Source organism: Engraulis encrasicolus, chromosome 16 (assembly GCF_034702125.1).
Source record: "Engraulis encrasicolus isolate BLACKSEA-1 chromosome 16, IST_EnEncr_1.0, whole genome shotgun sequence".
In the NCBI taxonomy this organism is placed as follows: domain Eukaryota; kingdom Metazoa; phylum Chordata; class Actinopteri; order Clupeiformes; family Engraulidae; genus Engraulis; species Engraulis encrasicolus.
Window position 1 is genome coordinate 11,461,677 of NC_085872.1, and position 12,764 is coordinate 11,474,440.

General features: G+C 43.3%; 1 protein-coding gene and 1 long non-coding RNA gene across 2 annotated transcripts; both read right to left on the minus strand.

Annotated features, from left to right (window-relative positions):
• Positions 1–1,276: 1,276 nt before the first annotated feature.
• On the minus strand, positions 1,277–6,224 carry LOC134465977 (uncharacterized). The gene is made up of 2 exons (XM_063219874.1): positions 3,091–6,224; positions 1,277–1,609 (listed from the first exon to the last, which is right to left on the minus strand). The coding sequence occupies exons 1-2, from the start codon at positions 6,222–6,224 to the stop codon at positions 1,348–1,350; spliced, it is 3,396 nt and encodes a 1,131-aa protein (XP_063075944.1). The 3' UTR covers positions 1,277–1,347.
• A 2,111-nt stretch (positions 6,225–8,335) lies between these two features.
• LOC134466287 (uncharacterized) lies at positions 8,336–12,131 on the minus strand. Its single transcript, XR_010038263.1, has 6 exons — positions 12,044–12,131; positions 11,108–11,148; positions 10,890–10,960; positions 10,095–10,160; positions 9,884–9,950; positions 8,336–8,534 (listed from the first exon to the last, which is right to left on the minus strand). It is a non-coding gene; the product is annotated as an uncharacterized LOC134466287 (long non-coding RNA).
• Between the last annotated feature and the right edge of the window lie 633 nt (positions 12,132–12,764).

Sequence of the window (12,764 nt, forward strand, 5' to 3'; positions counted from 1 at the left end):
TTGTCCGAATTTATACTAACTTTTCAGGGACAATAATTTGTTCTTCCCTAATGCAATATTCAGTGTTTATCAAACATATTGTTTAGCTCAAACAAATATTTGAGTGTTTAAAACATGTCACACCGTAGGACATTCATGTCACGCTAAAGGACAGAAATGCAAAACTGAGCCAGAAACGAATATATCAACATGATTATTTTGTCTTTTGATCATAATATAATGTTGTAGTCAATATGAACCTTACACTTATAAGTCTTTGAATCGTCGATTACCATCCTATCGTAACCCTTAATTACAGCCATGCGGTCATTGAATGTAACCTGCAGAGCTCATAAGACTCATACTGAAGTGTGACCTTGGCATGACCATCACATTTTTGTAAGTAAACTATGACTGTCACACCATTGAACCTGTAGTGTGTAGTGGCCAGTGCCTGTTTGGTATCTCAAGCTGGACAGCACATTTATGCTGTATATTGAGCTCTCCACAGCATACTTTATTCATCTATACTCCTCTATATACTCTCTCACTGATCTTTCCTTCACTGTTACCGTTATATTTTATGGTTTCAAAGCACCATTAATGACATTTTATATCATTTGACAGTATCTTAAATCAACAGCAAATATTCATCAACAATGCATCAAAGTATAAATTCCAAAGGCCAATAAAGGAATAAGTAATTTGAATACACAATATATGTCTAGTCAAACAACAACAAAAAAATGTACTACCAGTTGTTTTAAAAGCTATTTCTGAAATATCTAGTCCATTGGTGTGACCTGTTTGTCCTTTGAGTCTCTTTTCCATAGGGTTCCGCGTTCTGGTGCAGGCTTTATAAATATTCATGAGAGTCGGCGGGGGGCTAACGGTACTGGTTTGGCCCGCGTTTCCATCTAGCAGAGTTCGGTACAGTAGCCTATGTACTAACCCCAACTCCGATGAAGTTGGGACGTTTGGTAAACAGTGAATAAAATCAAAATGCTATCATTTTCAAAACATTCAATCTATTCATTAGATGGAGAATAGTGAAAAGACAACATATTAAGTGTTAAAACCGAGAAAAAATATTGTTTTGGGGGACATATGTACTCATTTCTAATTTGATAAATCCAACACGCCTCAAAAGAGTTGGGACGGGGATCAGTGAAATTTAGTAAACATCCAAATAAGATAAAACAACAAAGAAGAACATTTCAAAATGAATTGTACTGACGGACAATATAGGTGTCCAGGTATAAGATCATCACAGAGAGGCTGAGTCACTTCAGTTCTTGAATACACCACTAGGTGCTACTTGGACACATCGTCAGTGATGAACCTGCGATCATTGGGTGTTTCGGGTCTTTAATCATCAAACACCCTCACCAGGCGACCCAGCCGGGGGTGATCAGCCCCCGACTTGTGTCCAAGTGGCCCGCTACTCCAAGGATCCCCCCTCCTGATCCATAGCCATCTAGAGGCTTTCTCCGCTGCCTCTGTGCTACTCCTGATGGCTTTTCTGCACAGCTGACCCTTCACTCCAAGGAGCTTCAAGGTGCGGGGTAGTGACTGGCCAGCAAAACCCCTGCACCCCACCTCGACTGGTTCACAGCGGGCTTTCCAGCCCCTGCTCCCAGGGCCGGTTCTGGCTTATTTGGCGCCCTAGGCGAGTTTGAGTTCTGGCGCCCCCCCCCCCCTTTTTTTTTTATACCTTACAGAACACAAGAGTAATACCGGTAGTAAGCTTAACTAAATAGCATCAAGAACAATAACTGTTTTGCATCAAATGGATTTTGGACAGCCGACCAACACATCAGATTGAGTCGCATGAAAGTACCTTCACTGTGTGGTGTCTTGGATGTAATGGTGGTGGTGCCCCCAACCCCAGATGAGAGGGAGGTTATCAATGTGTTTGAATTGTAAAATGGAATTGAAATGCCAGGAGAGTGGTACAGTACATTTGCATGTCAAATGCATGCGTAGACAATAGGCCTACCAAGGAGGTCTGCATTGATAGCCTATCTACACTACCTACAGCATCACAAAGCATGGCAGCATAACAATTTTAATAAGCTACACATTTGTGCTGTCTATGATTCCAAACCAATTTCATTTCTGTAGCCTACTGGAAATAGTGGTGCATTTGTGAGTAGGAGAATGAGAAGGGGGCTATCTATGTGTTTGAACCGGAGGGACAGGGTGAGAGAAAGGGAGAAAAGCTGTCACGCTTTTGAATTTCATTATATACAAAATATAGTAAATAGCCTCACTTGTCTGCAATACTACATCACTCAGCATGAAAACATGCTGTGCATGGTTCTCTTACATGATTAATGTAGGCCTATATGTCATTCTGGTCTGGAAACAATGTTTTTTTTTTAAGCTTACAACAAGCAGGTAATTCATTCAAGTGGATGGAAGGAGATATGGCAGCTAAACTTGTTTTAAACATGGCACCAGTCTTATTTTACACTGCTGGTCAACCTAAGCAAGTATTATGATGTCAGGTGGGTGTTAGTGAGTAGGCTACTAGCTACTTTACTGGATTTCATTGCTTGGCATACTTGGCTAATGTTAGCATGCTAACTAGCGATTTCTCAGATCAAAAGCAAAGCTCTTTTTCCCTCTAATTCCAAACAGTAGCCTCATAACTATTAGGCTTTACATTACCACAAACGGTTTCTGATTAAACCACATACTTCCAAAACACCCTCTGCAACTCCTGCATCATGCAATGACTGGTTTAATGAGAACATAACAATTCTCCAACCAGCAGAGCAGCATTGCTGTTGCCGCTTGCCCTCTGTCTCTCGAATGAGTCTCCAAATTCAAAATAGATCGCACGCTGTCACTCGTCCCGCCCCCTTTCTCAGGACTGTCTGTTTATTGGTTCACAGACTTCCCAGAGACAGTTGAAAGCGATATTACTATTGGCTGAGGGGCGCTTTGCCGTGAGGAGCGCTTTCGCCACGCTTTGTTGATTGCGACTTCATAAAAAAAACCTCCATATCGCAAAATTACGCATCGGAGAGCGCCATTTCGGCGCCCCTTCTTCACATTGCGCTCTAGGCGACCGTCTAGCCGGCCTATACTTATAACCGGCCCTGCCTGCTCCGACACTCAGTTACCAACTCTGCGTATTTCGCCCTCTTGCGTTCATTGGCCTCCTCAACTCTGTCTTCCCAGGGGACAGTAAGTTCCACCAGGACCACTTGCTTCGTTGACTCCGATGTTAATACCACGTCAGGGCGGAGTGAAGTGGAAAAGATGTGCTCTGGGAACTTAAGCTGTCTCCCCAAGTCCGGTGCTGTGGTGAGAAGTCCTCCAGAGGAACCTGGCTGATGTTGTGCCTGCTCGCCAGCTCTGACAAAGGTGATGGACTTCTTGGAGGGAGGCTGGTATCTGCAGTTGGTTATTGCAGTGCTGAGCGTATCTGCCAGAGCCCTGAGGACCTGGTCATGACGCCAGCGATACCGCCCTTCCCCCAAGGCCTTCGGGCAGCAGCTGAGGATGTGCTCCAGTGTGGCTCTCCTCGCGCACAGCTGGCAAGCCGCCGTGTCTGCTATGCCCCAGCGCTGTAGATTGGTTGGGCTTGGAAGAACGTCATAAACGGATTGGATGAGGAACTTGAGGTGCTGGGGTTCTAGTCTCCAGAGCTCTGTCCAGGTGATTTTACGCTTTTCAGCGTGCTCCCACCTCGTCCAGGCACCTTGTTGGTACATGGCCACCATCTTGATCCGCCGATCTTCCTCCACTTCTGCTCGGATCTCATCCTGCACCATTTGCCGTTTCTCCTTTCTTCCAGCTTTGTCATAGCGAGGTTTGGGGAAGCTACCAAGATCGGCCCGACCCACTGCTGTGTTGCCCACTAGGATGTTGTGCTGCAGCCGTGCCTCTGCTCTGTCAATGGCTTCCTGGGCCTTCCACTTCCTCCCAGTTTTTACTTGAATTCCTGCGGTGGCAACTTTCTTGTCAGAGGAGTCCCTGTACATCATCAGCTCCCTGGAGCGTGTGACCATAAACTCCTCCGACAAGCCGCTGATGGGAAGCTGCAGCATGGTGGAATGGCCATACAACGCAATGCTGCTGAGGGATCTAGGGAGCCCCAGCCACCTGCGCAGAAACTGGCTGATGGTTCTTTCCAGCGTCTCCACCATTGACATGGGCACCTCATAGACAAGCAAGGGCCAAAGGAGTCTTGGCAGGACTCCGTGTTGGTAAATCCAGGTCTTGTATTTTCCTGGCAACCCCGACTTGTCTATGGCTGTGAGCCACACAGTCAGGTCAGCCTTGGTTTGCTTGAGTGCATCGGAGTCCCTCAAGGAGCTGTTAAAGACCTTGCCCAGGCTCTTCACGGGTTTGTCCGTCACTGATGGAATTGAGGTTTCTCCTATTGCAAAGCGAAACCTGTCGGCCACCTTGCCTTTCTTCAAGACCAGCGACCTGGACTTGGCAGGCTTGAAGCTCATCCTTGCCCAAGAGATGAGCCTCTCAAGTCCCTGCAGTAGCCATCTACAACCAGGCACAGATGTTGTGGTGACTGTGAGGTCGTCCATAAATGCTCTTATTGGGGGTTGCCGCGTTCCGGATTTTGACAGAGGGCCTCTGCATTCCACCTCAGCCGACTTCACAATCATGTTCATCGCCAAGGAGAAGAGTGGCACCGAGATGGTGCAGCCTGTAATAATACCCTTCTCCAGGCGTTGCCAGGCAGATGTTGACGATCCCGATGTTACCCTCAACTGGAAGTTGTTATAGTAGTCCAGGATGAGGTTGGTGATGGCTAGTGGCACATGATGTCTTGTCAGCGCTGTTTCCACGAGTTTGTGGGGGATGGATCCATAGGCGTTGGTTAAGTCCAGCCAGAGTGTTGCCAAATCTCCTCTGCTTGCCTTTGCCTCCCGGATGAGCTGCGAGACCACACCGGTGTGCTCTAGGCATCCTGGAACACCTGGGACTCCACCCTTCTGTACTGAGGTGTCTATGTAACCGTTCTTCAAGAGGAAGTCTGTTAGCCGGAGGGACACAATCTTGAAGAAGATCTTCCCTTCGACGCAGAGCAACGAGATGATGCGGAATTGGTCGATGTTGCTAGCATCCTCCTCTTTTGGGATCCAGACTCCCTCTGCAGCACGCCACTGGGCGGCAACCTTCTTCCTGCGCCAGATCACTTTTAAGATCCTCCAGAGTCTCACAAGCAGCCTGGGACACTGCTTGTACACTCTGTATGGGACCTTGCTGGGGCCAGGGGAGGAGCTTGATCTTGCGGCCTTCACTGCATCTTTGACCTCTTTCAGGGTAGGCTCTGCGGTGTTGAACTGCACCACAGGTTCTGGCGGCTTTACCAGGACCTCGCAGGGGCCTAGGTCTTGCTCCCTTAAAGGATCGCTGAAGGTGGTTCTGAGGTGGTGGTTAATATCCTCTACAGGACACGTCAGGTTGCCACTCTTCTTTTGCCCCAATAGACGCTTAGTGAAGCTGAAGGGATTGGTGATAAATGCCTTCCGCTTCTTGGCCCTCTCCTTCCCCTTCCTCCTGTGCCATTCAGCTCGCCTGAGTGTGATTAGCTTGCTCCTCAAGATCTGCCTGAGTTCGGACAAGGCGCCTCTCTCCTCCTCGTTTGCTGCCCTGAACTGGCGCTTCAAGGTCTTCAGCTCCTGCCTCAGTTGGCTGATCTTGAATTCCCGCCGGTTGGGTCTCAACGCTTCCCTTCTCGCAGGCTTCTCAGACACACCAAAGCGCTGAGCGCCCATCGATGTTATCAAGGTGCACATAGCCTGGAGCTTGTGGTCCACATCGCCCTTCACCGTCTCCATGATCTTGTCTAGGTCCATGTCCAGGTGAAGCCACTCCTTGTTGTTTGCGGCAGGCCACTTGACCCGGCGATGTTCTGGTGTTCCACCCTGCGGGAGGACTGGTGCAGCTTGGAGGTTCCGGACACTGTGGGGTGACTCCGGGCCTGGCTCCTCCTCCGTCTGACCAGGGTTTGTGACAAGCACTTTGTCTGTAGTGCTAGCCACTGCTCCTGTGCGTTGCTTCACTCTTCCTCCCTTCAGGCAGCCCATCTTGGTCTGATGGATTTTCAGACCTGTCGGGTTTTTGCAAACCTTGCCGCAGATGCAGACTGTGCTCATTGTCGATTGTCCGTTTGCCAGGGTCAGTGCCGGTAAATCCGTCCGATTGGGATTCTCATCCTCCCCCCCTCTCGGGAATCCCTGGGGGTATGGTTCAGTAGGGTTCATCGTAGCTTGATTGGGTGCTCCTTCACAGAAGCTGCAGAATTAAAGATGCAAAGGGAATAATTACCATAGTTATTACATACATTTTTGAATTCCCTTTGATTTACCACGATTGAGTGTATATAAGACATATTTTTGTTAATAAAATCATTGTATAGGTTCATGACATCATGAAATATATATTGGCTATAGTCTCACTCTAATTCCTGGAGTGCTAGAGCTATTGAAAATTGACCATATTAAGAATGCTTAATGCATGAAAATGACACAGGGGTTTAACATTCTCCTAAGCACCTGAGCTCACTTGAAATAGACCCAGAAGACATGGGAAACTGTCCTTTGCTTACAGAAGTCAGCAGAAGTTGTAGAAGTCCATTCTTTTTGACAATAATAGAGCATTGCACATCCTGTGCTACAGTGAAAATGGACCATCGAACTTGTGTTAGTGCTAGCTTCAAAAGTCAGCCTCCATGATGGCATGTGGATGCAGTAGTGCATTGGTTAAGATGTTCTCACTCATCTGTAGAGTTAAATACAGTGCTGAATGGTATAAATGGGTTTTAAACAGCATGAAAAGCCACTCATGCATTATATTTTGAAGGGAGATCTTCGATTACTGCCACATACACTGAAAGAAAATATTCGTTGGATTTACATGATTTTAATGTGTACATCGGTCCCACACAATCCAATTGTGTAAGGTCAACATGATTTCTTCCCCTATTTTTATTGTGTAATGTTTAAGTGATTTTATCACCTTAAACGGAGGTGACTGGATCACCTCAACCTAACACAACTTATTCATGTTCCAGCATCATAAAAATGTGTTGGAACTATGTGATTTTTTAGAATTGTCACAAAATGTTTTTTTCACCTAAATCAGAGGTGATGAAATCACTTTAATCCTAAACAATTAATTGGTATTCCATTAACCAGAAAATATGTTGGAAAAACACAAAACTTTGACATAGTTTGAAAGTATTTTTTTCATGTTTATTAAAAGGTGATGGAATCACCTAAATCATGCATACAGCTACATTTCAGTAACATGATTCTTTAGTCTCAATCCACCCCCCCCCCCCAAAATAAATAAATAAATAAATAAAAAACATATGGTAAACATATTAGGTCTAGGCTATACAAATGCATTGCAGATCACAATTTGATGTACAGGCATGTGCAAACAAAAACAACAAAAAGTCAGAATTCTGTGATTAAATGTATTGACTTTCACTGTACGCATGTAAAATGCACACAGATATACAAAACATAAGCACAGTCACAAATAACTGCTACTCTTAGACCAATCAACGAGCAGGGTCTGTGAACAGAAAGAAAGTCCAATTCGCTTTAAAGGTGCACTGTGTATTACTTTCAGTAGTTTATTTTGAGATTTCATGCTGCCCATGCAAAAATGTTGCATTTTTCATGAATATTTACCACCACCAAACTTTAAGTTGTCGTTATGACTGGGGACATTGCTCTTTCCATACATGAAAGGGGGAACAAGAGGAATCTTCTCCACTGATTGTCATTTTGAATTTCTAGTAGTAAACATTTTCGTAATACATTTATACATTTTTGTTTATTACTAAGTAAATATTCATGAAAAGGACACAGTTGGTAATAGGCAGCACCGTTTCAATGTGCAGCATAGTTGCCTACTCTGGTCACCATCCTACACAGTGCACCTTTAAGAAAATAATTTGTTTGGTTGCTGTGAAAAAGTGCTCTCTGGCTGGATTAGCATTCATGTGAACACATCGGGCACAAATAAAATTCACTCTACATACAGTTATTTTAGCTCATTGACTAAGTGCATTAGTCCACACTAGTAGGTGTGCGTGTGTGCGTTCATGCGCGTATACTGTATGCATGTGCACGTATAATGTATGCATGTGCGCGTGCATCTGGCAGTCCACCATTCATTTGGTTGTCCTCTTTGGTGACCACATTTGTGTCATTACCCAGTCTTATTTAAGTCTAGTTTTGGTATTTTGTTTGTCTTTAGTTTGGGTCAAAATCAACACAGTACGTACAAAACATATGCACACTCAAGTGCTATTCTTAAACCAGCAAGGAGCTGGAAGTGCATGCAAGAAAAAAAGGTACATTTCACTTAAAGAAACAAAAATAACTGCTGTTTTTTAGTTGCTGAAAAAAAAAGAGTCCTTTCCGATTGGGTGTCACGTGTGTGACAGACATACACTAAAACTGACAATGTCCAAAGGGTGGGATGCCCAATCTTCTGTCAGAGCAGATTCCAATTGTGATGTCTTCAATTGCTTCGTCTACGGCAACTTCATCCATGACCTATTCAACACAGACAAAAGTAAATAAACACAAATTAACCAAGCCATTTGAATTAACAAATAAATCAACATTAAGCTGGGCAGTAGGTTACTGCAAAGTCCAAAGCATGTCCTCTGTTCCACTGCCAAGATTTCCTCAGTTCTAATTCTGATGTGGGACCTGGATGATGATTTAACACTGGTGTGAATTGGCCTGAAGTCGTCAAATACCAGAGCCAAAGCTGTGTAGTTGCCTTCATTCTGCAGGGATGTCAAACTCAAACCCAGGGCCAATTGTGACCCATGAAGTAATTTTATGTGGCCTGCAAGATCATTGCATAGCATGACAAGACTTTGACATGAAACTTGGTGTGTCACAGGAATACCAGTGGGCCCAGGCCAATGAAAAAGCTCACTCTCATATGGAACAACACCCCAGGTCTACTGTGTCTCCTTGGCTGGGACCTACAAGGAGCTTGTAGTAGACAACCAGTGATGCCAATCCTCTGTTTAAGATGTTTCAGAGCACAGAGATGTAAGGGTCAGCTCGTCTCAATTAAGAGAACAACAAGTTTCATTATGCATACAGGTACGGTATATACTGTTCCTTGCGAGAAGACTTTGAAGGAAAAGTCTACTGCATTGCTCTTTGTGCATGCGTGCAGTAATATGGCATGCAGGGCTTGTCTGTCAAGGGGCTGAAATAAGAAGTTCTTACAGTTTTCCCCATCTCAATAAGTTTCATTGATGACTTATGATTAAAAATAAAACATGCAATATTCTAGGCAGACATACAACGGGCAATATAATGAAAAGCGTAACACAGCATGTGCACTCTGTCGACTCTGATTCCCCCCCTCCCCACCCCATCAGAGTGAAAAACATGTGTCAACAAAGTGCTCTCAGATATTATACCCTTCATTGTAGTGCTCATTTTGTTTCTACATAGAAGATATTAATATTTCTTTTTGTTTAGCTGCATATGAATTGTGTAGCAAGTGTATTGAAATAAGGAAACCGTGAGATAGCTTGCTCACTTTCAACTGAAGCCTCTCAATGTCATGTTGAGCATAGCACAATGCATACAAATAGTGTCACACTCCACACTGAGAGTGGGAACACCAGGGAGGTAGTCATCAACACTTCTCAGATCAGATCATCTTGTCTCAGATAACTCCAATTCTAGTACTAAGCAATAATCTAATATTCACTGGTCAGAGTACGACAAAATTTAAATATAAAAATTTGAGAAGCAGCTCCTTATACCACTGGAATATTTAGTCACCCCCATTCAGATAACAGCTAATTTAAAGCAGGAGTCAAGTTGTTAAGGTGCACTGGGTAGGGTTGTGGCCAAAGTGAATGCTTTACCTTGTGGACTTCGAACAGTGCTGGCCATTGCAGTGGGACTGGTGATTCTTTTCAATTCAGCACTGATCTGAAAAGACATAAAGAGCCCAAAGGATTTAACGATTAAAATCATTAACATTAGGAGAAACCCACACACACATTCAAGAAAGGAGATAAAACGCTGTAATTCACAAATAAAAACATTTAAGACAATCCGAATTGAATGTCTTACCTTGCGAACTTTGAACAGTGCAGGCCACTGTGCCAGAAGTCCTCAGAAATGGTGCATCTTGTACAACTTAAAGAAAGAAAGAAAGAAAGAAAGAAAGAAAGAAAGAAAGAAAGAAAGAAAGAAAGAAAGAAAGAAAGAAAAAGGAGAACATTTGTAACCTGTGCAGCATGAGTTCTGGAAATAAACTACTTAAAAAAAAATCACTCTCTGCACCTTTAAAATCGCAGACTGTATCATGATCTGCTTCAATTGTCATGGTGAAATTCAGATTTCCAATATTGACTCCATGCATCCAGCCTAAAACCATGTCTGTCCCACTACCACTACTTGACCATGAGCATGGGACAGTTTACTTTGTACTACTCACTTGGTTAACACCACACATGCTTGACACCATCCGAAAAAATGTGTTCATGTTGGTGTCATCAGACCAGAGGACATGGTTCCAGCAATCCATATCTGAAGTCTGTTTGTCTCTGATGAAACCATGAACAAATTTGCTTTAGATTGTTTCAAGCATGTGTGATAGTAGCCAAGTATAAAGAAAACAGTCCCATGTTTACGGTCAAAAATGGTGGTGGTACTGATTTGTTTTGGGATTCTATGAATGGCATCAACATTGGGAAGCTGACTGCCACCAAAAGAAACATGCATATGAATGTACTGGTACCATGACTACTAAGGCAGATCATGATCCTCTCTATGGGGTTTTAACATGCAGGGGTGTAACTCAATAGTTAAAGGCTTTCTGCTCAGGAACCATCAAGTAGACAGGCGAAAAAGACAGAAACTTACATCAGCCAATTCAGCAACAGTTGCTTGGATTGCAGGGGAACTGTGGTGATTATTTTGAATTCAGCACTGATCTGAAAAGACATAAAGAGCCCAAAGGATTGACAAATCATAAACATTAGACACACACACACACACACACACACACACACACACACACACACACACACACACACACACAATATAAAAACCTTAAAGACAATCAGCATTGAATGTCTTACCTTACAGACTTCGAACAGTGCAGGCCACTGTGCCAGAAGTCCTTAAAGAAAGAAAGAAAGAAAGAAAGAAAGAAAGAAAGAAAGAAAGAAAGAAAGAAAGAAAGAAAGAAAGAAAGAAAGAATTGGTGAGGTTACGCATTTATAAACAGCACAGGATTCGTGAATGAGGAGCATGCATTCTGTAAACTAGGCTACTTGTAAACAATGCTCCACTTAAAAGAGAAAGATAGGCTAAGTAAAACGAGATAACAAGGCAGTGCATGCTTTGCATTGCACCATAAGTGCAAGTAAAAAAAAAGTGCTATGCACTTCAATAAATAGGATACTATTCCCACATGTTTCATCCAATTCCCTGTGCAAAGTTTAAATTCAGATTATATGCACTCTATCTAGGTCGGTTGTTCTTTGACTTTGTGTGCAGGAAAGCTTACATTTGATTAATCTTCGGTTAAGACCACAAGTGCATGTGTGCATAAAACACCTGGGTTGGGTCAAAAACAAAAAAACTTTAAAAATAGAATACTTGGCTTAAAATGAACACACCGAAACGACGCCAGCCCTCTGTTCTCGTGAGCATGCAACGTGTTCGATGAAGTTCTAGTTCGCTGTGCACCCCCACCACCCCTCCCCCATTAACGGATCAGACCCTCCCGCGCAAATATAGCTATTAACTGAAGATGACCAGCTAGATTGTTGTACAGTAGCAGTTTTTACATCATTGAATATCCTAAATGTACATATTTTCCATTCTTTTCGAAATTAACATGATGCATAGCCAACTGCATGTGTTTGCAGTGCACCTGTTACTAAGCAAAGAGCACTGCGTGGGTAAATGTAGTAGAGTCTAACTTCACCTTTGGCTCAGCTTCCACACACAAAAGACACAAGAGCAGTTCTACATCGCCCACAATAAATGAAAGTAATTCAGTTACTTACTCAATTTCGTGTAGATCTTCACACATGACAACACTATTCCAGCGAGATGAGACTGAAGAGTAGGACCGAGCTGACTGAGGTGAACGGCTCTCTGGCTTTGAAACTTTCCGTCTTCTTCTTGTCTTAGAACGTGGTGCACTAGCGCCACCTCAGGACTGGAGGCCATCCCAGACACAACTTAATCATGTTCATTCAAAGCATTAGAAACATGCAAAATCAGCGGTCTCCAAGAACACATTGTCCTTATTTGATGAAATCATGTTTACTCAAGGAATGTTAATGAATTGTTTTGCATCTATTTACTTTATATAGGTTAATTCAAAGACCCGCCATTCCCTCTTTTTTCAGTGTAGTAAGGTCAAATTGCATTCTCTACTATGTTTTAACAGTTTGGCTCCATCATAAGGACCAGCATGTGATAAAATGGTGGGTTTTTGGTCAAGACCTGTCACACTGTAAGCACTACAGATAGGAAAACATTGCAAAACATGACAAGGAATACACCCACCATTTAAGCTGGTGAAATCATGTCCAAGATAGGAATTAACACTGTTTTTTATATAAAATCATCTCATCTGTTAATGTATTTAACTGTTAAGTGTTGTCTTTTGTTTTGTTTTTAGTCTTCCTCGACATTTGCTGCCATTTATTGTCCCCGTCCCAACTCTTTTGAGACGTGTTGGATTTCTCAAATTAGAAATGAGTACATATGTCCCCCAAA

What these genes read in the sequence shown, in the direction of transcription:
- LOC134465977 (XM_063219874.1), bottom strand. Translation starts at nt 6,224, where the DNA reads ATGAACCCTACTGAACCATACCCCCAGGGATTCCCGAGAGGGGGGGAG. An exon ending in GTAACTGAGTGTCGGAGCAG is followed by an intron (nt 1,610 to 3,090) that starts GCAGGGCCGGTT and finishes CCCTGGGAGCAG; the next exon opens with GGGCTGGAAAGCCCGCTGTG.